The 25,075-nt window shown below is 40.2% G+C and overlaps 1 protein-coding gene across 1 annotated transcript in view; it reads left to right on the top strand.

Moving 5' to 3' along the window:
- Cd96 (CD96 molecule) overlaps positions 1-25,075 on the top strand; it is a 101,102-nt gene that overhangs the window by 69,965 nt on the left and 6,062 nt on the right. Inside the window, exons 9-13 of the mRNA XM_059277434.1 lie at positions 1,365-1,457; positions 12,938-13,006; positions 13,450-13,521; positions 20,742-20,855; positions 24,945-25,007. Of these exons, the coding sequence (XP_059133417.1) occupies positions 1,365-1,457; positions 12,938-13,006; positions 13,450-13,521; positions 20,742-20,855; positions 24,945-25,007 (411 nt within the window). The remainder of the gene's footprint in view (positions 1-1,364; positions 1,458-12,937; positions 13,007-13,449; positions 13,522-20,741; positions 20,856-24,944; positions 25,008-25,075) is intronic.

Genomic DNA, 25,075 nt, shown 5'->3' on the forward strand with positions numbered 1-25,075 from the left:
AGCAAATTAATACAACTATATCCCAAAAGTACTTTCTTCATAAGCATAGAAGTGGGATTTGACTGTATGCATTGGCTTACAACCTCTGTAAAATCATTCCACAGAGAAAGCCACGCAAAAATTTATCTTGCAGACCCACACTTCATCTTTATAGCATATTGCTTTGGAAGAGGATGATTATTATCTAAGATCAGTCAGATAGACACTAAAAGTTGGTCTTTCTGCCAATTTTATATACACTACAGCATTTCCATTTATCTTCAAATACAGTGAGGAACGAAACCAGTTTTTCTTCGGAGAGACATGACCCATGAATAAAAGTGAAGGGGGCATATCATAAAGGTCCCCTAGGACTCCCTCATTTTAAAAAGTTTCATATGATGAAGCTTGAAAATGAGAAAATGTCAGGATACAACATGAAGACTAAAAAGTCTTCATGAGTGAACTATGCTTGGGCTGAAACACCTTCCTTTTGGATAGAATCATGTGTGTGGTTCATGAGAGATGGAAAAGTAATGGTCAACACCAAGATATAAAATTGGGAGTATGACAAGGCACCAATTATGATGTCATTTGAAGACTTCAGATTCATTGTAAGTGGTGTGCAAGAACAGTCTGAATATTTTGTTAATCTAATGATGCTCCTAAACAGTGATGTTATATCTAGAAAACCCACAAAAATCTTCCAGGCTCAAAAATTAACTAATTAAATTTAATCTATATTTTTCTAAAGTCAATCAATCCTCCTTATACTTGTAATTGAAAAAAAAAAATACTTTCCGGGGCAGGAGATATGGCTCAGTGATTAAGACATGCTGGTCTTCTAGAGGACCTGAGGTTAATTCCCAGCACACATGTGGTGAATTACAACCATCTGTGACTCCAGTTCTAGGAGACCCTGTACCCTCATCTACTCTCTAGGGGGTGCCTGGTGCACCTGGTGCACAGATATAAATGCTGGTGAAACTCCCATATCCATAAAATTAAATAATTTTTACAATTTCCTTTAGTAGAACTATTTGTAAAGCACATAATGGTGGTTGACAGAAATTAAATGAGTGTAAAACAACACATCTTAGCTTCTATTTACACATACACAGAGAGAGAGAGAGAGAGAGAGAGAGAGAGAGAGAGAGAGAGAGAGAGAGAGAGAGAGAGAATAAATAAATATTTTAAAGTGTTTAAAGAAAATTAAAACACAGTTCCACACCTCTCCTACTCCAGTATATCTCACCACCTGGTCCATAGCCAGTCCTCAATACTGATTTGCTAGATAACGAATAAATAAAATATGCTTAGACCTGAATTAATATCTTTTTCTTACAATATTTTATCCATCATAATTATCTACCTTACACTTTCAGATTCGGTGAATAACCCAGTGGCACATCTAGCCAATGGAACAGGATTTACCCTGGGCACACAACCTTTTCCAGATGACAATGTGTCTCCTACGAGTAAGATTGTTTTCACACTACTTTTAATTTACATAACCTGTTAATCCTTCAATTAATAGTAGACTTGCATAACTCATGTCCTTCCTTGCTATGACATTTGAAATAAACCAACGTGTTGTTCTTGTAGTTTCCAGGAGCTAAAACACTTGAAGTTGTGGGAAAATTGAAGTCAGTAAATATTCAGTGAGGAATTTAAATTCTGTATTCATTATTAAATAGTTAGTAAATTGACAGCCCTCCAAGGCTGTATTCTCACTGGGGAGCTTAAAAAATAATGGTTGCAACTGGGGATACTGTGGGCCTAAAATAGTTAAAGCAATTTATGTTTAAATTTGTCTGGCCTCAAATTAATTCACCGGGATGGCTAGTGAGTGCTGTGAATTCATCCCTCCTACCCATGGCATCATTAACAGTGGGAGCCATTGGCCAGTGCTGCTATGGAAAAGTCATTCGTGGCAGGGAGTCTCAGAGGTTGGTGTTGATGCAAATAAATCATAATCTTGACATTCATGGCCTTTGTACATTATAGAGATTCATGGTGACCTCTGATTAAAAAAGAAGAAGAAAAAGAAAAAAACCAAAATATATGTAGAGTAGAAGTATGGCTTTCATTTCACATTTAATTAAAACTATCAATTTTGCCTGAAAATGAGAGCTGAAAATGGAATAAAATGAAAGCAATCCCCTGGAATGAACAATTGCTTTAGCTGGTAGCCTTTTGCATTTCGCCTACAGTCACTGTCACAGACAGCCTCCTTGCAGAAAGTGATAAGTAGCTGGCAGGGGAGAAATGCCTGAAAATCATCCACTGGAAGTTTCACATCCAGGTGACTGGTTCTTGTTCTTGGTGCTCTATAACACTGTTTATAACAGTGCTCCTTTTCCCCTTCCTCTTTGTCCTCATCCTCCTCCTCTTTTTTTTTTTTTTTCAAGCTACCACTTGAAAGACTATGGTTTCATCCATAAATTACAGCCAGCTGGGACATTTTCACTCAGCAAACATCAGTATACTCAATAATAATAATAATAATAATAATAATAATAATAATAATAATAATAGAAATCTTAAACCTCTGCAGTGTCCTGTATATTGTTTGTACATTACTATGTGAAAAATTACTTTGATACTTAATGAATTATAAAACATTTCAAATGGTTTCAGGAGCCTGGAATTCAGGAGCAGCGTAGCTGGATAATGCTAAGGATTTTAAGTGCAGTGAGGTTGTCATTGCCCTGAGCTCCAGTCATCTGAAAGATTGGTTGGAGTAGAAGCATGTACATCTGAACTCAAGCATGCTCTCAAAACAGGATGCCTCAGTGCTCCCGGCATGGGCCTCTTAGTAAGACTGCATCCAATATGGCTGCTGGCTTCCCCTTGACCAAGTACTTCAAGAAATAATGGCTACAGAATAGTACTCTTTTAATGCCATTCTCTCCCACACTGCGGGTCACCTTTGCTTTATTCTATTCATTAGAAACAAGTATATTCTCAGAGCAAAGGCTGAGGTTTCATCTTTTGAAGGGAAGAGTAGGAATTGTGAACAAATATAAGTCACCATGCTGTATCGCTTGAAATGCTTTTATATTAAATGATGAGTTGTTTGTCCTTCTTTGTTATTTTATTCATAGTGGAGCACACAAATATCCTTTTCCTTGTTCCAGACAGAACACTGAGACACTGAGAGTGAACATGATCACTAGTGGTAACAGAGGCTGTGTTTGCGCCAGTCTGCTGACTCTGAATCTAGTTCTTATCAGATAACGCTTTCCCTAATGAGTCTAGACACTTGAAGAGACCAGACTATATTTATTTTCTCTTCTAACACATACCTAGGTAGTCATAAATATGAGCTGAATAGCTCAACAAATAAAAGAATTGACAGAACATTGTACTTTGAGATGTCATTTAAGACATGATGTCATTTAGTGCCTATAATAAGTATATAATGTTATATATAATAACCCTAGGGTATTAAACAATAATGTCAATTTTATTCTGCCTTCAAAACCTTTGAAGCCCATATACAAGAGATGACATACACATACACCATAATGATTCAAAGCAAGAAACTGAAAGGGACATACCCTGTGGAATAGAAATGTCCAGGGAGGATGGGTCAGGAAGTGCCATGCTTAAAGTTATTAATGGTTCCTATTGGTTCAGGCGATCAAAGATGTTTTCAAGGGAAGAGAGAGAAAGAGAAATTAGAGAGAGAGAGAGAGAGAGAGAGAGAGAGAGAGAGAGAGAGATCTCATGTGTACCATATTCATTTTACTTGATGAAGACCTTGAAAAATGTCTTAGAGAAAATGATGTGAGCAGTTATGTTTGCGATCACCTGAGAGAGTATCAGTACATAAGCTTGATCTAGGAGACAGAATCATATATCAGAGAGGGAAGGAAGGAGACTGGAGAAAACACACCAAAACACATTGAGTCCAACCACAGCTTTAAATATCTGTGGTGGTTTGAAAGAAAATGGCCCCGAAAGGGAGTGGCAATATTAAGAGGTGTGGCCTTGTTGTAATAGGTGTGAACCTGTTGGAGGAAGTGTGTCACTGTGGAAGCAGGCTTTGAGGTCTCATATATGCTCAGGCCACACCCAGTGAGACAGACAACTTTTTGTTGCCTCCAAGTCAAGATGTAGGACACTCGGCTACTTCTCCAGCACCATGTCTGCCTGCACACCACCATGTCACATCATAATGATAATGGGACTAAACTGAAAATGTAAGCCACCCCAAATAATTTTTTTTCCTTTATTAGAGTTGTTGTGGTCATGGTGTCTCTTCACAGCAATAGAAATCCCAACTAAGACAATATCTTAGGAAATGGAACAGGCCCTCACTAAACAGGTTTTTTTTTTAGAAGAATGTAATTATATTTTAATTTAAAATGTATTTTAAAAAAGAAAATAAATTAATTCATTCACCAATTATTACTAGCATCAAGTGTTCTTCTAGATGCTGGCAAAATGGCAATAAACAAAACAGAAAAATATCCTCATGGCATTTACATCCTGACAATAATTCCTTCTGGTTGAACCGTTTGTGGAGTTAGCCTACATGTTAAGTGCTACATTTGACCAAATACCACTTACATCTGCGAAGAAATATAAAACAGAAAATACAGAGCTTCCATTTTAACAGAGAAGGCACAGAAAACTTATTTGTATGCAATGTGTGTGTGTGTGTGTGTGTGTGTGTGTGTGTGTGTGTGTGTGTGTGTGTGTGTTGGGGGGGGTTCCTAGTAAGGTGATGTAATTGAGAAGTTTCTGGAGAATCCAGGCCCTCCTTAAAGTAAGATACCACCACTTCATGGACCTGAGAACTTCCTTAGATCACAGTTTAATCATTTACCCTCCCCACAATGAAGGGACATCTGGTAGTGTCCAGACAGATTTGGGGTTGTCCCAGTAAGGTGGGGAGGTGTCAACAGATCCAGTGAATAGAGGGGAAGGCTTCTCCCAAATATTGCATAACAAAAGATGGCAGAGCTCTCATCATAAAGCAAAGTTTAGTTCAAAATGTTACCTGTGCTGAGTCTGAGAAACCTGGCTTTAGATCAGAGTTGGGTATAATTAGGACGAATGGTTTTTGCTCTATAAAATCCAACTGAGAGCTCATCAAAATGGTAACTACAGATTATGTTTGAAACAATTTTCTGCCTGGTTGTTATATGCCAAAGAGATCATGCTTAAATCAATAACTGGCAAACATATCTAAATTAAACTTATCTGACTGGCCCAGTCATTGAATTACTATAGAGAAACCTCCACGTAATCTTAGTAACCTAGAGGGTCATTGTAAAAATCTCATCATTGCTGACTCAGAATCTGGTGGGAACCACCTTTGAAGGATCTTTCCAGAAAGGAATCCAGATGCAGCATGACACAGAAATCAACTTCAGAAGGTTGGGCTTCACTCTAAACTCTAAGATGTAAAGAGACATGCAATTCAATCAGCATTACAAAGCTCCATGTCTGCTGGCAAGCCTACACTCCTCACTCTTGTATTCAATGAAAGGTGAATTTTAAAATAAATGTAGGGGGTCACGGGTGCAATACTCTTTAATTCCAAAAGGAGAACTTCATAGCTCAAACCAACTGCAAGAGCCACCCAGGGAAGTCTCCTTCAACTCCACGAGAGCCCATTAATGTGCACTACCTTCTCAGTGTTGTTCTAGGGGAAGATGGGAAGCTGACAGCTAAAACCCAGGTGTAGCAATCAGAGACACCCGACAAACTGAGGGCAAGGCAGCATGATGTAAGCTTAGAGATATCATTGCCCTCGGAAGAGTGCTCTCATCCTTTCAATACATTGGCTAGAAACTGGCTACTCATTATGTTGCCTAAAACAACAGGCCACAGAGGCACCAACCCAGGCTGAGGTAATCAGTCAAGACATTTATTCATTCTACAAACAATACAGCGTGCCTACAAATATACTGGAGGGGCAGGTTAAGGTGCCTCATTACAGTAATGAGGGACTCATAGAGCCTCTATTCTACAGAGCTTATAGCACTACATGTTTCTTGCCTTGATTCTCATCTCTCTGCCCACTAGGCCACAGGCCCTTTGGCTCTGCCTCCTGTTTTAATGTCTACAGCTGACCCTCTGACCCAATGACATTGATTTTGATATTGAGCCCTCATCAATAACTTATCTGGATCTCACAGTCTGATTTCCTATTCTGAATACACTGAGCAAAATACCAGGTCTAATCTGACTCCACCCCTTGGCCTGTTCCTCATGTGATAACAGCCAGTCTTAAGAAAGTAGATGATCATGCATGGGAGGCAGAGAGCAAAGGAATGAGTGCCCAGTGGGGTGCAACGAACTAGAGACTTACAAATAGATATGTCAGGAACGGATGGAGCATGGACCTGGGAGATGGAATATTGGATGATATCAGAAGGAAGCAGCACAGAAAAGCATCCGCAGGTCAGGACACTGGGTCCTAAAGCAAGGGAGTCCCAGAGAGGAGAAAGGAGGTAGAGGAGGTTGGTGATGTACGTGTGATGGCAACTCCATTAGTTTCTGCCATCATCATACATATATAGATATGGGAAAGGAGGGACAAGGCAGAGGGAGTTAGGGTGTGGCTTAGAGGTCGAATGCTTGATGGACATATGCAGATCCCTGGGTTTTATCTCTCCAGCATTATTACTACCACCACCACAACCAACTATGACAGCAAAACTCAGCGTGCCATGCTGAGCATGCAAATAGGGTTGAGGAAGTCTGCATGCAGAGTCTGGAAGGAAAGATGGGCTCAGCTGGAAGAAAGATGCAAAAGGGATCTTGGAATTATTACCTTTTTAACATTTTTTAAACTTTATTATTTAAAAGGTTTATTACTTATTTAAGAATTATACACTGAAATTAACCAGGCCCCAAAACTAAAATGGTCATCTTAAGCACAGATGTAAATAAATTAAACCCGTCCATGAGAAGAGAAGCAGAAGTCATCACTGTTGGGGAGAGAGGTGTTGTGGGGCCATGTGAAGATGAGATAAACCAATGGGCTGCGGGTTTAGACTGATCTGGATGCCAGCAGTTACTGTGGCTTCTTAGTGTGTGAGGAAAAGGAAACAGGAAGCTATGTGTGGGGTGAATGGTAGCTGCAGGAGCAGGCAGCCCCAAGACTGGGTGATGTTGATTTAAAATGACCTAAGTTGACGACAGTCTCAACAAGGCATTTGTAGCAATGGAGAGTCCCATGACAGGAGACTCACCAGGATTGCCTGACTAAACATGGGGATAAAGCAGGGCTTTTAGAATACTGTCACACAAGTGCCTTCCAGGGTTCTCCTAGCAATTATCTGACCATTTTTTCCCCACTGACATAGCTGTGTCAGATAGCTGACCAGTGACACTGATATTTTTTTGAGTTTTCCCAGTGTGTCTGGGATTATTCTAAACTATAAATATATCGCTTTATTTCGTTCTGCTAATAGCACAAACTTGGAGTACTATTACCCCACACACACACACACACACACACTTTACAGGGAAGAATATTGGGGCACAAAAAGATTAAATAGCAGAAGCAAAGTCATGCAGAAGGTTGACGAGCCAGAAAGGAGCCTAGCTAGTCAGACTACAGCCTCTGTCAGTACTGACTTTGGCTCAACAAATGCCTTTTATGGTGGATAAATCCCTGTTCATTTGAAGTTGTTACTGCTGTTGCTCATACAGAACACCTGCATTAATCTTTTTTCTTTGGTGGACCAGTGGTTCCTGAGAAACTCAGTCTGCAAGAATGGAACTTGCATCTCCTTTGTTGAACGTAAATCAGAGGAAAGAGCACACTTCCATGCTTTGCCTCTTCCTACAACCATTTTAATACAATCCTTGTTGTAGGTGTGCCTCTACAACATCCATACAGAAACCCATTGCTCTCTTTTAGTTCTAGAAAATTCTAGGATAGCAAGGTGGTTCAGAGGGTGGAATAAGTTTTGAGAGTCAATTCTCTTCTACTTTAGGTACCACATATTGAACTCAGGTCACCTGGGTTGCATAGTAGGCATTTTAACCTGCTGAACAATCATGGGCACCCCGGATGATCCATTTTTAAGATTATTAACAATTATCATGTCTACAACTATGCCATATATGTGGAGAAATCTGCCTTGCTTTCTCTTATCTTCATTGAGTTCATCTTGAACCCCTTTCAGAGCGATAATCTGGTGGTATTTGGTCCTCTTACCTCTTCATTTAACATCTGTTAGACAAGCAGCCTCCTTTGTGACAAGAATTTTGTGATGTGTTTAGGACATCTCCATGAGTGTCTCCTCCATGCTAGCCTCCTCTTCCACACTAGGTCGGTTTCCACCTCAGTCTGACCAGTGGGATAACAAGACTCATTTGAATGTGTTCATATGGCCCAGATTCTCCTGAGTGCTAGTCTGCCATTTTACTACTGCCTTGAAAGGCTCTTTGTACTGCGAGGGAGCTGATGGAGAGTAACCCCCTGTTTGTGCAGGAACTAAGTCAGAGTGGTCCAAGTACAGCCAGTAGATGCTATGATGATGGAGTGGAAGGCTGAGTGAAAACCCTGTGATATGAAAAATCATTTACTTTTCAGGTAATATCACAGGAATATAAGGGAAGTCTTGGATAAGTTAGCCTGACTTAACTACATTGTTCTGACTGGACTTGCAAATCACTTTTATTCTTGTACTTGGTTGATTATATAAGCTGGAATGGGTAGCAAAAAAAAAATTATTTGCTCCATCATTCTCTGTTCAAATGAGCTCTGTTGAATAGTTTCTTAGCCTCTGGAAGAAATTTCAGACAAATTACTTGGCCTTTTTGGGAGTGATTTTCATATAATAAATGTCGTCTGGTCTTTTTCAGCCACTAGAACAGACGTATGTCAATAATTTAAAAGTCTTGTCACAAATGTTGTGTCGAAACTTGAAAAAGTTAACTTAGTCCAGAATTTCTCTTCTCTCCCTACTGCAAGCATAGGTCTGCCTCGGCTGTAGAGGGCTGACATGTTTTGGCTTTGTGCTTTATGTCTGTATGAGGTAAAGATGAGGAAACAGCTCGCAATGCCCTGGTCTGTCTCCAAGCTTTCCTCCAATTTTTGCTTCTGGCTTAAATCCTCTTTTGGGGAACATGGGGTAGGGAGAAGAGAGGAATGAGTAAGAAGGGTCTTCCTTTAACAGGCTAGCTCTAATCTAATCTAGCCAGCTCGGGGGATGAAAAGTAAAACTGACCACCGTCACCTCATGGACACTTGGGCAGGTGTATTACAGAATTTCAAAAAGTTACCGAACTGTGGGACCTCTGATGTTTTACCCATCTGCCCTCTTCTCTGGAAGTCAGGTGGTCAGTCCCTGGGAAAACAAACAAGGATGTAGGCTAAGAAGCAGCCAACATAATGGCATGTACCAGCAGCCAGAATGAACTCTTGTAGAACATACTCCTCCTTTCAACCCAGACCACATGAATGGCTACAGAAACTAAAAAAAAAAAAAAAAAAAAAAAAAAAGTAATCCTTCCTTTTTAGTGAGAAGTATTGAAAGAGTTAAAATGAAATGGACTGGAAGGTTTTAAACCTCATCTAACCTCATGGAAGGTTCTGAGCTAGTATAAACAAAACAAATTAGATGAAGTGGCTGCTTGGTTTTTTTCCTGGAAACAACAATCATGATGATGTATGTCTGAACACTTGCAAAATTTAATAACAGTAAGTCTTCACATTGAAGGAAAACTAAACAGCCAGGAAACATAGCAACCAACTCTCTATCATTTGGGTTTTCGTACTTTTACCTATAGAGTATGTCATAATATAAAATCAATTATTGAAAATCAAGAGGTTTTAGTGCACTGGGAGGCAGACTTAGCCTTGAAATTGAATCGACCAAAGTCAACTTCTCCATTCCCATGCTGAAAAATATGACCAATGTGAATGTTTCAGAAAATGCAAATAAAATTCTTTTTAAAATTCCCTACTGAATGTTGAGACAATGAGACATAATCATTTTTAAAATATAACATTTTTAAATTTTGACAATTACATACATACATATATACATACATACAATTTTGATCATATCCACCCCTTACTCCTCCCCCTAACTCCCCCAAGAGCTACTCCTTACTCCTCACCCCTTCCCAACTGTGTCCTCTTTTTTTTTTTTTCATATGAGTCAACTGGTTGCAGTTTATGTATTCCCACCATCCCCTGAAGCCTGTTCAACCTACCAAGGGCCACATCTTTAAAGAAAACTGACTTTCCATTATCAATAAGCCATTGATGGTCAACCTCAGCTAGAGATGAAGGCTTACAGGCCCTTGCTCCCTCCGTGTGCAGATGCTGGCTGTCTTGATCTTGTGTAGCCAGCCACAGCTGCTCTGAGTTCACGAATGCAGCAGTCCTGTTACTGAACACCAGCTCTTACAGTGACAGAGTCCCCATTTCAAACTCAAAGCCTTGAGAAAGAACCATTGTGGACACCAGTAGCCTGCATTTGATCCATGCTCTCCTGTCGCTGTAGACACTGGGGATATGCCTTTCAACTGTCTCACAATCAGATCAGAGCCACACAGAGGAAAAACCAAGCACTCCTGAGCAGTAGTAAAGATCCAACCCTGGGGTAGGCAGGTGTTATAAGCTTACTAAGCCACAGAGTGTGGGGAAGTTTCTACCTGTCCTTCTCTGGTCCAGTTCTCCCATGACATGCCTGGTCTGAGAACACATAGGTCTACATGTTGTCATGTCTGGGCTCCTTGTTTAAATTATCTATCTCCTCCATGTCTCCTCTAATTATTCAGGTCTCCTCCATGAATGAAGGCTGTAGAGGAGTAATATTCCAAATTTCAAGTTTAGTGCCTAAGGGAGACAAGATCTCAAATATTTGCTGAACAAAGAGTGCCTGCAGGGGCTTAACTATAACTGTTAAGATGTGGTCCTAGCATGTGAGCGGACCTCAATCCTGAGCCATGGTGTAAACCGGCAGGAAGGAGAGTGGATTGAATTTATTTAGAAACCAGTTATTTTCCCAAATGGATTCAACTCTACTTCTCTGTGATTAATAAGGGTCCCTAGTAAACGATTAATTCTTTCAATGACCTATGCAAAGTTGGACAGACCAAGCAGAACAACAGAAACCCAGCAGAAGGCCAATAAACCTGAAACCACGTTGTGTTCCCTGGAGATAGAGGCCAGGTTTTGAGGATTCTTTGTTTCCTAGGGCTCATGTGTTGTGAGCCCTTAACAAATACCATAGTTTTGCCTGTGAATGGATGTTGAGTTCTGAATGAGTTCAGAAACATTAGCACAAGTCAGTACACATGACTGATCTGAGGTCCTTCCCACCCCAGGTCTTCCCTTTCTGATGTTGCTGCCTCTTCAAATTTCCGAGTAGCATAAAGCATCTCCTAAGAGCTCCCCATGTAGGTAACAGTTTATACGTAGTGATACATAACATCACATCTCTTTGAACTTCACTATCAGGCTGTATTGCAGAAACGTTTGCTGTGGACATCTCTGTATATGAACCACTTGTAAACTATGTACCAGTTTATTAATTTAGCATACACATTTTTTTCAAAAATTTCATTATCCATGTTCTCCAGGTAAGAATTTTTACAGGGCTGGAGAGATGGCTCAGTGGTTAAAAGACTTTTCCTAAAGTTGAGGCACTCAGGAAGCTGGGACGCAGTTCTCCTCCCACAGCAGCACGAGGAAACACAACGCACTTCTATCATGCTGCAAGGATGTCGTTAAGGACATTGTACAACTTCCATAGCATTCATCGTATGAGTACTTGGAATATCTTTTTCTCAATTATGATAAAAAGAATAACTCTCAGCCGGGCATTGGTGGCACATGCAGATCTCTGTGAGTTCGAGGCCAGCCTGGTCTACAGCGTGAGTTCCAGGAAAGGCTCAAAGCTACACAAAGAAACCCTGTCTCAAAATAAATAAATAAATAAATAAATAAATAAATAAATAAATAAATAAATAATAAAAAAATAACTCTCCAAATCTGACTTACTTTTTCTTTTACTACACATCAATCAAATAATATACATTGTTTCTTTTCTAACATTTGCCCTAGAAAATTCAGCAAATGTGGGACTCTATCTGCTAAGGGAACAAAATACCAAGTCATGCATATTATGTCTTATCCTTGTTCTGGTTTCAACAGAACTCACCTTTTTGTATTTCCTCTGTCCTTATTTTTTCTTTTTATTCACTGTTTTATTTCTTTTGCCGCATATTTCCGTAAGCCACCTTAGGTATGTTTGGGAACAAAGGAGAAATACATACAACCAAAATATATTAAAGATGTGTCTCTCAAGGAGATGCAGACATGGTTTCAGCAGAGTGTGGCTGGATATTCTTCTTCCTTCATTGGCCTTGCCTCCTCCCTAAAGAAGCATTCACATTTGAAGTGAATGGGAAACATATTTTCTTTTGTGGCAGAGGAGACAAAAAGGAAGAGAAAGGGTGTGTTGTAAAGAGGGAGATGACTTTGTGAGCTAAGAATGGAAATAAATATGAAACCATAGTATGTGGAAATATACTCTTATGAAAATTCATTGTAAGCTAAGAATCAAAATAAATATGAAACAATAGTTAGCATGTGAAAATATTTTATCCTTATGAAAATTCCCTGGAAGGTAAATTTCATGAAGACAGAAACCTTGATTTCACTTATTACTACAATGCTAGCACCTAGGATGGTGTTCGGTATAAAGTAGATATTGAATCAATATATGTTTCAGAGAGTGAATATAATAGATTTGAATTTAGGAGAACTGTGTTAGCAGCAAATGAATGATGTGAATATTTATTGTGTAACCATAAGCATATACTCCTCTGTTCAGTTTCTTTTTTCATGTTTAATCATTAGATTATATGTCTACTTAGATTCCTCCCAAGGGCTCTCTTGTTTAGGGTCATCATTAAACATGTGACTATAAATACTTACAGCAACTTGGAAATTTTGTTTTAAATATAGAATATCCAGCTATGTCTTCAATGACCATTGCAGATGGGGATGTGTCGACATCAGATACAACTCCTCAAGGTGAGTACAGCAGGACTTTCTTCCTGTGCTTCATATTCAGCAACTCATACATCTTACTGTTATATCTAAAACCTTGAGGTTTGGGAAAAGGCTATGTTTTTCAATTGATTCTGAGTTACCCCGTAGTGACTATATATGGATATGATGATCACTATAGTCTTAACAGTAAAGGTTGAAAGCTTGCATTACAATATACCTTGTCAAGGGACTTTAAGGTAATATTGAAGTAACCCAGTTACAAGGAGAGAAAAAGGAAACACACCAGTAACAAGTTGGCATTAAATGTGAAACACAGAGTGTCAACCTTAGAACAGCTAGTATCTGAGTAGGAAGGACATTTCACATGTCCCCAAAGCCACACAAATTAAAAACAAAGCAAAATTAAGTTACAGTTTTATAAAAAAAAAAAATTGTTGGATTCTGAAAATAATTTTATCTTTCAGCCAGCAATTCCAGCATGACTACTAAAGGCTTCAACTATTCCCAGACATCCAGCGGGACAGATGCCAAAAACTGTTGAGTATAACCATGGGTCCCTTTGCATCTCACATTCACTCACACAGCACATGTATTGAGCAGCCACCATGTCCTGTGTTCATAATCATACTCTTGAAAACTTATAAAGCATCTACCATGTTTAGAGCACTGTTGCAGGTGATTAGAATACATACATGGACAAGATCTAAGTCCCAAATTTGCTGTGATGCAAGACAGATACACGGTAACTAATGATACAAGGAAGAAAATTCAATACACAGATATGAGATGAGTCAAAGGCAGAAAGAAGGGGCTCCTACGGTACCTGGGAAATTGTCTTGAAAGTGAGGGGTCTAAAGTAGATGTCATGGTATACACCTGTAATCCCAGCATTTGGAAAGTGGAAGAGGAAGGATCAGGAGTTCCAGAACTAGCTACCCAGCTAGTTCAACATCATCTTCTGCTACATAGGTAGTTCTTGAGGATATACTGCCTTCTGGAAGGAAGGGGAGGGGGGAGGGATGGGGGAAGAAGGAAGGTGATAAATAGAACCAAACACCAGTGAAGATGTCAGGGAAGGTTCTGAATGCATGTGCAGAAAGTGCAAACTGGCCAGGATGTGTGTATCTGTAACAAAAATAAAAGAGAATGAACTCCCAGCCCTGGCTGAGGAGCCGCTGACAGTTGATGGCTGCTAGGAGAGAGAGACTTGGTTTTCGCTAAGGGTGTGGTCCCTGATAGGCTGACCACGTTCCAGTGGGTGGTCCCACATACATGCATATATGGACAGCACTAATTAGACTCAGTGAGTTACCAAGAAAGCGAGAGAGAAAAGAAAGAAAGAAAGAAAGAAAGAAAGAAAGAAAGAAAGAAAGAAAGAAAGAAAGAGAGGGAGAGACAAAGATAGATGTGTGAGGGAGAGAGAGAATGAATATGAGGAGAGTCCAGAAGGAGATGGAGGAGGGAAGCAGGGAGAGACTACAAACAAAGTATGCTGTATACATGCATAAAATTCTCAAAGAATAAATTTAAATATTATATTGGTTTTAAATAGAGAGTTGAAGGCAATGTCAAGGCACCACACCACTACAACTTGGAACCATTCCCACTGCCGGGACCACCTTAGGAGACATTGACAGTCTGAGGAGGACAAATACTGCCTCTTAGTGGCAGAAGACGAAGACCTGCACAAGAGCTGCCCAGGGGAGGTGACATGGAAAGCAGAGGGGACAGAAGGGAGGACATTGCTGGCCTCAGGTGCAAAACGGAATGTAACCGCTGGGCTCTCGGCACACAGAGCACATGCATTGCAAAGCATTTCAGCTGTGCATCTAAAACCTTAAAGATCATGTCCTCGCTGGCTGTCACTGTGCCACTGGAAGTCTGCGCTCAGGAAACGAGAGAGGAAAAAGAACTCATACAGGGCAGGTCTTTGTAAGATTATTTATTGCTTTTATCTCCTCAGTGGACCTCGGGCCCGAAGGTAGATTAACCATCAGCTTTAATTCATCACACACTTCCCTCATTAGCCAATGGAATATCCTCCATAATTTAACGTATTTCTTTTATTAAACATACTAATAATTGATACCTGTGTTTAAACTCAGTGTCCCAAAACCAAGGGTGAAAAGGCAGTGCTCAGAAGGGGGAGCACTGAAGAACAGGCACCCATAAGTGGAGTTTAGACAGAGGTCAGAGGTAGCATGGCGGATGACGCTGAAAAGGAAGGAACTTCTCAGCAAACTTACCTGAATTATTGATTCTTTTTAAGAATAGCCTTCAAATTCTTACACTGCGCATTATACAGAAGCAAATTGCATACAGTTGAGGACCTATTTTGATTTTATAAACTTTATTATTTTAAAAACTTACAAATAAACAAAAACCTCACACACTAAAATGAACCAGATCAAAGTCTGTGCAATTCAATGAACTTCTTTACAGTTAGAATAAGCATCTTGATGTCAAAACACAAACGTTAAAAATATGTAATCAAAGTATGATTTTTGTCCTGGCTCTAAAAGGATGGATAATTTACATGGAATTAAGAAATATGGTTCATGAGAAGACAATTTTAAAAAAATTAAAGGAAGTTCTACTGTGGGAGAAGATATTGGTCACATATTTCACAACTGAAAGGACTCAACATCTTTACATCTGTGTATGAAGGGGCTGTGGGATGGCCCAGTGGGAACAGATGTTCACTATGTGTAGAAACATGAGGACCTGAGTTCAGATCCCTCACCTCCCAGCAAGAGCCAGCATAACTATGCATGCTTGTAAGCCCTGTGCTGTGCAAGGGAAGGGGAGCTTAGAGACAAGAAGATTGCTGAGGCTTGCCAGCGGGCCAGCTCCAGGTTCGGTGAGGGACTGTGTCTCAAGGGCATGAGGGAGAGCATGATAGAGCAGGCCACCTAGCTGACATCCTTCTGTGAGAAACAAGACCCTCTCTCTGTAAATAGAAACTCAAGAGACTAGCAAAAGTAAAACAGCTTTTAGTATCTGGTTGGGCAGACAGGACACCAGCACAGGGAAGAGACAAAAATGGCTGGCAAACTGATTTGACATGAGACAGACAGTGATTTTAAAGTCCCTGATCCCAAGAAATTGCTGTCTTTTCCCCACAGGCTGGTACTCTAGTGAATTACAATCTTCACACTCTTTGAGCACCTTATTGGTTCAGGATGCAAAGCCTTATCTGATAAATATCCTGGGGCTTTAGACTGCACCCTTTTCTGATTAAGGATGCCCTGCAGTCACAAAGCAGACTGTCTGCAGCTTTCCAGCTCTCAGAATGCTGAGACTAGTCTGTGTCAGTCCCAGCTAGGGCAGGAGAGAAGTCTCATGCTTTCTGCTTATCTGTGAGTCTTTAATCAGCTAAGCACATTTCATACTGAAAGTTCATCATAATGATTTATTGCTTACATTTCTTTGGCTTCTGCACACATGGATACGAGTGTATGCACCTGCATGCACACATGTGCATCCACATGCATGTACCACACAAATACACACAGAGAGAAAGGAAAGAGTGTGTAAAGAATGCTTACAGCTCAAAACAACAACGAAACACATGACAACAGAAAAAGCATGTAAGAAATGCTCACGACTCAACCACAAAAGCCAATAGAAAATGGAGATAGCTCCTCATTTCAAACTATGAAACATGCCTGCTCAGAAACATCTAAAAGGTTGTTCTGCCTCTCTAGGCAGCAAGGAAGGTGAATAAGGACCGAAATAAAAGTCACCTTTTCTATATTAGCTTTGCCAAGTGTTGTATTGTAATTATGACTTCCACGCGTTGTGTGTGCACACGTTGTTACACTCACTTCCCGCAGCTCAGGCAGGATGTTTGAAAGCTGAACAGGGGCCAACCCTACCCAACAATATTACTCCTAGTTACATCCCTCTCCCACAATTTACTGTATACAGGAGCAGTGAGCACAAATATTGGCAGAAAGCTCCATTTATGTAGCAAAAATTAAGAATAATCTAAATGACCATGGTCAATAGAACAGATAAATTGCTGTATACTCAAATAAAATACTATAGAGGGACAAAAGATGAGTGGAGAGCAGCCATGTGTAGCAGCATAGATCAATCTTGATCACTCTGTGTTCAGTCCAAAAAAATGCCAGGAGGCAACATATATTTTTAATTTCTAAAAATAAAATGTGTGGCCAGATGTGGTGGCATACACCTGTAAAATTCCAGCACTATAGAGACTTACACAGGGCATTAGCCATGAGTTTGATGCCAGTATGGTTTACAAGGTGAGTTCCAAGTCCACATGAGCTATAGAATAAGATTCTATGTCAAAAATTAATTAATTATAAAGAGTATAATCTAATACATGAATTAGTTATGACATGTGATAAAATTATTGGCTATGCAAATTACAGCATTCAGAACAGTGTTGTTAGAAATAATAAGAGACAGGACAAGTATGCTGTGATTTAAAACAACCCAAAATCTATGTGTATAGATAAAAGTGATACAATATTAAGAGAAGATTGAAGATTAATTTCTAAGTGGTCTTATTAAATAAAAAAAACACGGAGCCAGAAATAGGGGTGAAAATCTAACAGAGATCAGAGGAATCAGAACAGCCACCAGCTAACCTCCACGCCGCAGCTTCCAAAGTGCCACAACTTGCTGTCTACCCAGGCTTTTATTGCCTTGCTGTTCTGCTCTCTCATTGGCTCTTAGCCCAGCTACCTCACTTCCTTGTCACTGCCTGTCTATACAGACCTCCAGGTCTCTATGGTTGGTACTAGGATTAAAGGTGTGTATCACCACACTGGGCTCTGTGCCCTAGTATGGTCTTGAACACACAGAGGCCTAGATAGATTAAGGGTGTGTGCTAACATTGCATGACTTCTGTTTTTACTAATAGTGGCTGACCTTTATCCTCTGATCCTCAGATAATTTTTTTTGGGGGACACAGATAAATTATCACCACAGAAGATAATAAGTAATAATAGGAGGATATTGAACAGGATGAAGTATTATGAAGCCATCCAAATGTACTAAAATACTCAATGTGTCTTATATATACAAAGACACAAGTTAGAAAGGGTTCACCAAGTTGTTATAAAATTAACAAGAAAACATTAGTGACCCATAGGAAGAAAGTCCACATTTATATGGTGTAATACAAAAGAGAGCTGTTTGTAATACACTGCTAAAATTCTCCACCTACCTTAGTGTCTTATCATCCTTTATTCTTTAGACTGTCCTGTAAGCAAGTGACATAAACCCTTTATGTTTACTGTACCTGTCCCTAAAGTAAAGCCTGGACAAGTCAGTGAAACACCAGTGAAAGACAGACATTCAGACAAGGGAAGGAACACTTGTTAGTTATAGGATAAAAATTGTAGCAGTGGAGATAAAAGTTTATTGAGGATGACATTGGAGAAGACAATTCCAAGATAAATTGATATTGTGCATGTAAAGTCATATTTTAATTCCCACCATAATACTTTTCATGTGTGATCTTTTTCATTGTTTGCATTATTATTTTTTTAATTATACTAGAATGTAGGGTACGAAAGAACATGAACCTAAAATTGACCTATTTTCTCCCTGTCCTATGTATCCTACCATCTACAACAATGGCAGGCACCCAGTCTGTGCTCATCAGAGAGTGAATGAGTGAAAAGATAATTGCATGCAGATTAAGAAGATGACACAGGCAGACACACAGTAAAATGAAATGATTTACTTAATTGGAAGTTTGAAATTTATTTTCGAGGCAGTGTTTCATGTAGCCCAGGCTTGCCTCCAACTCACTATGTAGCTGAGGATGACTAGAATTGAACTTCAGATCCTCCTGTCTCCACTTCCTGGGTTCTGGGATTACAGACACACACCACCATAACTAGGTCTGTCTGTGGTGGTGCTGGGGATCAAACCCAGGGCTTCATGTATGTTAAGCAATCACTCTACCAAAATAAGCTACACTCTCAGCCCATAGTCATATCTATTTACATTGTTATTATAGTACTGATGCAGTAAGTTGGATCAAGCCAAATTACAAGTATAACAGCATACCTGTTGAGAACAAAGCAATTCCCGGATGGGTTCACTGGTCTCAGAGAACAAGGTCAGAGAAGTTGAAACCCAGAGCTAAAGCAGGGAGGTTTTATAGATCTTAGGTGAAGGGTGATGATGTGCCAGCCAGGATCTAGGACTGTCCCCAAGTATGACAAAAGGCTAAGCCCACTTGGGTAGGCTAGTCACATCAGGAAAATGGATAGGACTGACTGCGAGAAATGTGGAACTGGGCTTTGGGTGCCATTCCTTTGTGCAGAGTTTTTTAGTGTGGGCAGAGTTGGGGGAAGTAGGGAAGTCAGGGTTTTCCAGCTTCTGCAGAGGCAAGCCAGAAGCTCCAACCAAACAGGTATCCAATGCAGTTTCTAGCTCAGAAACTAGGAAACAAAGATACCATGCTGCTTAGTCTTGCTTTATAGTTTATATACTGTATTCTTAGTAGTTTTGATACAGTTCATAATGAAATGAACTCTTACAATCTTTCACATTTTCTGTTCTTTACCATTTGAAAACTTCATTTGTCCAAAGACATCTCATGAGTATTCTTATCCTAAAATGGCCTCAGAAACAATAAGGTCTAGGAATGGACTCGGACATCCATCAGACAAAGAACGTTTCACTGGCAGTGAAGACTTGCATCCTCAATATTGCGTGAATAAGATGTGATCATTTTCTTTCCATAAGTTTAAAAGAAGAAAGCTGTGGGTTGCTCTATTTATAATCATTCACAGAAATCCATTAGAATCTAACAAGCTGAAATTGAATGCTCACTCCCCAACTGTTTTGAAACACATTGCTGCCAGTTGAATTGGGCTGTAGTGCGACATGCAATATTGGATGATGCATTTGGCAAGATTCAGGACAGGCGTTAGTAATGGGATTTTTTTTTCTTCTTCTCTCAATATGCTTATTTCAATAGATTTATGAAGTACTTACAGGCAGAAAAAAAGAATGATAATGGATGGATTTCTGTGTTTCTGGGTCCTCTGCTGCTTGTGAACATGGTCTTGGGAGATTCACGTTATGGGCCTCATACATATTTAAATACCTCTGCCATTTTTATTGCCTTGCATTTATCTGCATTTATAAGAATATATTTGAATGCAATCTTTTGCTGTCATTTTTGTTTTACTAACTTAATGAGATCTAGGCTGCAATTAGAAGACATTGGAATCTAATCCTACTTCAGCTTCCAAATTTCCCAGGATCTGGAAACAAAATGCGTATTTTACTTCAAGCACCTATGAAATGGGAATACTCTGCCAGGCCACCTTCATACCCCAGTGGGTGATGTTAATGACATCTCGGAAGGCATTTTTACCCCAGTGCTCAGGTCATCAGGCTATGGAGTGGAAAATTGAATCTTAATAACTTTCTTCCTGATTTCCCTTGCTATTCACCTGCTCCAATGAAGCCTGAACCTTCATTGAAACCAGCCAGCCTGAGGTAAACAAGCAAAAAAGCACTTTGGGTTTCCAGGGGCCTGAAGCCTCCGACTCACCTCAGTACATCACATTTTCACATTCCGGGCTCATAATTGCCATTACTGACTTTAAAAGGAGATGGTATTGTTTGGGGGGTCTTTTGTTTGTTTCCTTTTGAGACACAGTCTTTATTGGGTTCATGCCAGGAGTCCGTTGGTCTTGTGGACCTCTATGAACTTGCTGATTTTCTTCTCCATGTTCTTTTCTGCCTGCGTCTCTAGCCTCAAGAGCTGCTTCATCTTCCAACAGCGGATCTTGGTCTCCTTCCAATTCTCCTCCAGAATGGCTGCCACTACCTGGTACTTCCACAGGACCTCCAGAGCCAGATGCCCCAGGTAAACAAACTTTCTCACAGGCTTCCACTGCATAACATTGAAGGCAGCAGGGACTGCCTTCTGCTATTTCTTGTCAGAAGGCAGAAGGATCCCAACCAATACCTCGAGATGATCCAGGGCAACCTGGCCTCACTTGGGATAGCATGTCTCGTTCAGAGTGGGGGCGGGGACCGCTGCTGGGGCTCAGAAGTGGTAGGAGCCTCGAGAGGGGTTGGTGTTCATCAGCTTTTGAAGAAAATCGAGGTGCTTTAACTTATTTCTGTAGAAATTTCCAGAAACGCCAATGCCCCCTCAGCACACAACCACCAGCTTCTAGCCGAGCAGTACCTGCTTGGCCACCTGGCTTCGACGCTGTGTCCAGCACTAGAACCTGCCCCTTCACCATCTTCACCAGCCAGCACCTGGGAGGCTATTGTGGTTTTGGACCATAAGTCAGTTATGGTCTTTCAAATGCTATGTCCCTTTCTTCAGTTTACAATTTATTTATTTAATCTGCCCCTAGTCCTGGCTAGAATTTTTCAGATTTTTGGTGTTTGCAAAGCTTAACGGTCGCACAGCAGTCTTTCTATGTTCCTTAGGCAGAGGGAGACGAGGAGGCTAGAGCTACGGCACATATGTAATCCCAGCACTCGGGAAGATTAGACGGGAGGATCAGGAGATCGAGACTCCCCTGCGCTGTGTAGTGAAAGCCTATCACAGAAATGAAGAGGGGACAGGCTGATAGTGAGGAACTGAGAGACAGTGGGGGCAGGATTATGCCGTGCCAGAAACTCAGCGAGCTGCACGATGACCCCAGCAGTCCCTCTGTCCCCTGGTGGTTCAGCTGTCTAAACTCAGTATTTCTGTCCTCCACTTCTCAAGTCTTTCTCTCAGCTCACATCTCATTCTACTCCCTCGCCGCCGCTAAAGCACCTTCGCTTACCATCCCCCCATGGCTTCCGCTGAAGTCAGCCTCAAATGAAAATTTCACTTCTCTGTTTTAAAATTTGACGTTTTATTAGAGTGTCATTTCTCCTGGCCGCAAAGAATGTGCGTACCACTTCATTTTTATGGTTGAGAACCTTGTGAGGGTCCCATCTGTGGAGCAGCTGGTCATGACAAAACTGGACACAATAGTTAGCACCACAATGAGGGCTCAACACAGACCATTTTGATTAAACCGGGAACTCAGCACCATTTTGCTTGGACACTCCCCGGGAGACTGGAGAATGGAAGGTGGGATAGCTAAGAATGGGGTATTTAAATGGTGAGACTGAGTGAGCTTTCAGAAAACTGCTGGTTTAATGACAGATGGGTCATTGGAGGTGGCCAATCCTATCTTACAGAGAATTCTATACACAAACACGCTTCAGGAAGACTGCTCTCTCTGGGAGCAATCAATATAAAAACCATTTATAGGGGCTGGAGAAAGGACTCAGTTGTTAAGTGCGTATCATGCAAGTATGAGGACCTCCTTTCTGACTCACAGATCCCATGTAAATACTAGTGGGTGTGGCAGCCTGTCTGTAGTTCCAGCTCAGGAAGGAAAAGACAGTTGTCCCCCACCCCAACAAGCTGGCTATCTAGATCAGCCGCATTGAGAGACTGTGCCTCAGTGAATAAGGTGAAAGAGTCATTTAGGATGACTTCCAAATTAATCCCAAATCTCTGTATGTATGCATGCTCATTGAAACATGCAGCCACATGAACATGTGCCCACACACACCCACACACCAAATACATACAGAAATGAGCAAAGGAAAAAGAGACTCATCTCTTTATCATTCTGAAAGACTTTTGTAACATATTTTTGGTATTGAAATTTCTCCTTTATCCAATTTAAGTTTTTTAAGACATGTCAAATCAAATGGAAGCTTCTCTTTCTTCACCTCTCTCTGTACCACTAACTTTTTTCAGTTTTTCGAGACAGGGTAGTTTTGTGTAGTTTTGGAGCCTGTCTTGGACCACTAACTTCTTAACACAAGTAAAACAAAAATTCTTAAACCAAAAAGAAAACAAGCCAGATGTGGTGACACATGCCTATATTAACAGCACTTGAGAGAGAGTGAGAGAGAGGTAATGGGATCACCACAAATGTGAGGCCAACCTGCTTCATCCAGAGAGGACCTGAGCCACATAATGAGAACAAACAAAATAAACTGTGTAAAAATAGCTCTCTCCTTTTCCAAGGAGGGTTTTCTATTGTAATTTTATTATATAATGTTTTATTCTAAGAAATATTACAGTTGTATAAAAAGAAATTTTATTGAATCATTGATTTGCATAATTTTAAGAATTGCTATTTATATAATTTGTGTGGATTGTGGTGATGCTCCTTGAATTGTATTAAGTTTGATTTTTTTTTAACTTAAAAAAAATCAGCACTGGCAAGAAATAAATGCTCTCCCACATTTAGGACAAAACGTATTAGTGTTCACTGGTTAATAATTATTATAGAATTTTCTTTATTGGTTCACTGATAATAAATATGCAGTGAAAAGTATTTTTGCTTTAAACACAGTTTTTTTGTTCAATTTATTTTTACCTTAGCATAAATTATTATATTCCATCCTTTTTTGCAAACTCTGCATACTCTGAAAGGATACTAAAAGATGCCAGGCTGTGAAACTAAAAAGTTAAAGGCAACACTACATTGAGCAAAACAAAAAAACCAAGTTTATCCAGAAAAATCTGCTGCCTTATTTATTTTGCCCAAATCCTGACCTATTCACAATTGATTATTGATTAGTCATTGCTCTTTGTCAATAGAATCACTATCTAACAATGGCTATAACAAAAAAATTGAGCTTTAAGCAAATGATCAGTCCATCATCTGTAGATCCTGCCATTCTGTCTAGCACAAAAGCATGATTCGAGGTCACAGGGCAAGGTTGGAGAGTTTCACTGACAGTAGATGCAGCTTCTGCATGCTCCCTTCTTCAGCTGCAGCTGCTGTTGACATGCAGAGGAGATGGCAAGAAAGTGGGGGCTAAATGTTTTCGCTTCATCCATTCATCTTGGCACACTCTAAAGCCCTTAACTTGGAAACATTACGGTATTTTAAATGGACAGGTATAGAATGTTTCTATTGATGGCAAGCATACACCTCTGTAGTCATCTTCCTTTACATTCTACTTGATGCTTGTGTTCAGAGTCAGGTGTGTGCCATGCAATGGGTCGTTCTTTCCAGAGATAGAACAATAAAGAAGACTGAGTTGACAGGTCTATTTCAAAAATCATATTTGCCACCATCCACTCAAGGCAAAAGCTTGCCTCCAGGCCTGTGGCCATGAAAGTCTGTTAGTTCATTGTTGATGCAGTTCAGTGTCCACAGTTGACTGGAAATGCCAGGGAACCAAAAACATAAATGCCTTTCTTCCTTCTCAAATGTTCCAGCAAGGTCTTCAAAGTCCTACTGACATGTTTACTTGGCCAAAGGCCACCATAACACATGAGGGCTTTCATTCTCTTCCCATCTTTCTGTGTCTCTGTAGGATGGACATAAAAGCAATGAGAATCTCTTTCCATGTTACAGGAGCTTTTCTCCATTCTTTCTTCCTATTTCTAAGTGACTAAGTCAATCCACTCTCATACTTACAGCAGAATAAGACCACATATTTTATAAAGAAAATGCATGTCTTTTCTCAAAGCTCTAGAAGCTGGAAGATCAAGATACAGGCATGTGATGAAGACTTTATTGCTAGGTCCTCACATGGCACAAGGTTGAAAGGCTGGGGTGAATGCCACAAGAAGCCTCTTTCATGGGGTCTTGAGACCATTCATGAGGGGAGAAGCTCATGTAGTGTACTGACCTCTTAAAGACTCACCTCTTAATGCTCTCATATTGTCAACATCTTTTAGAGGAGGCAACTTTAAACCTCAGCAGAGACTGTCGTCAAAACTTCCCCAATTAGAGATATCAAAACCATAAGCATCCCCTCAACTCCCACTGTATTTTGGATAATCAAATGTCCACTGTAAGGTTGCTGAATAAGATTATTTTTAAGTATTCATTACTGTACCTTTTCCCAGTTGTTAGATTCACTTAACGGTGAAGAAAAAAAAATATGACTAGAAAAGCTAACTCTGCATATCGTCTTCCATTATCAGTTTCATTGATACCCAGTGAAATGCACACTTCAGCCCCCTCAGAGGCAACCTTGGCTCCTCATGGTAAGTGCCTGGGGAAGACAGAGTGACACAGAAGACAGTGGTATGCTTAAGTGTGGGCCCAGACAGAA

The sequence above is a fragment of the Peromyscus eremicus genome, chromosome 12 (genome assembly GCF_949786415.1).
Source record: "Peromyscus eremicus chromosome 12, PerEre_H2_v1, whole genome shotgun sequence".
NCBI lineage: Eukaryota > Metazoa > Chordata > Mammalia > Rodentia > Cricetidae > Peromyscus > Peromyscus eremicus.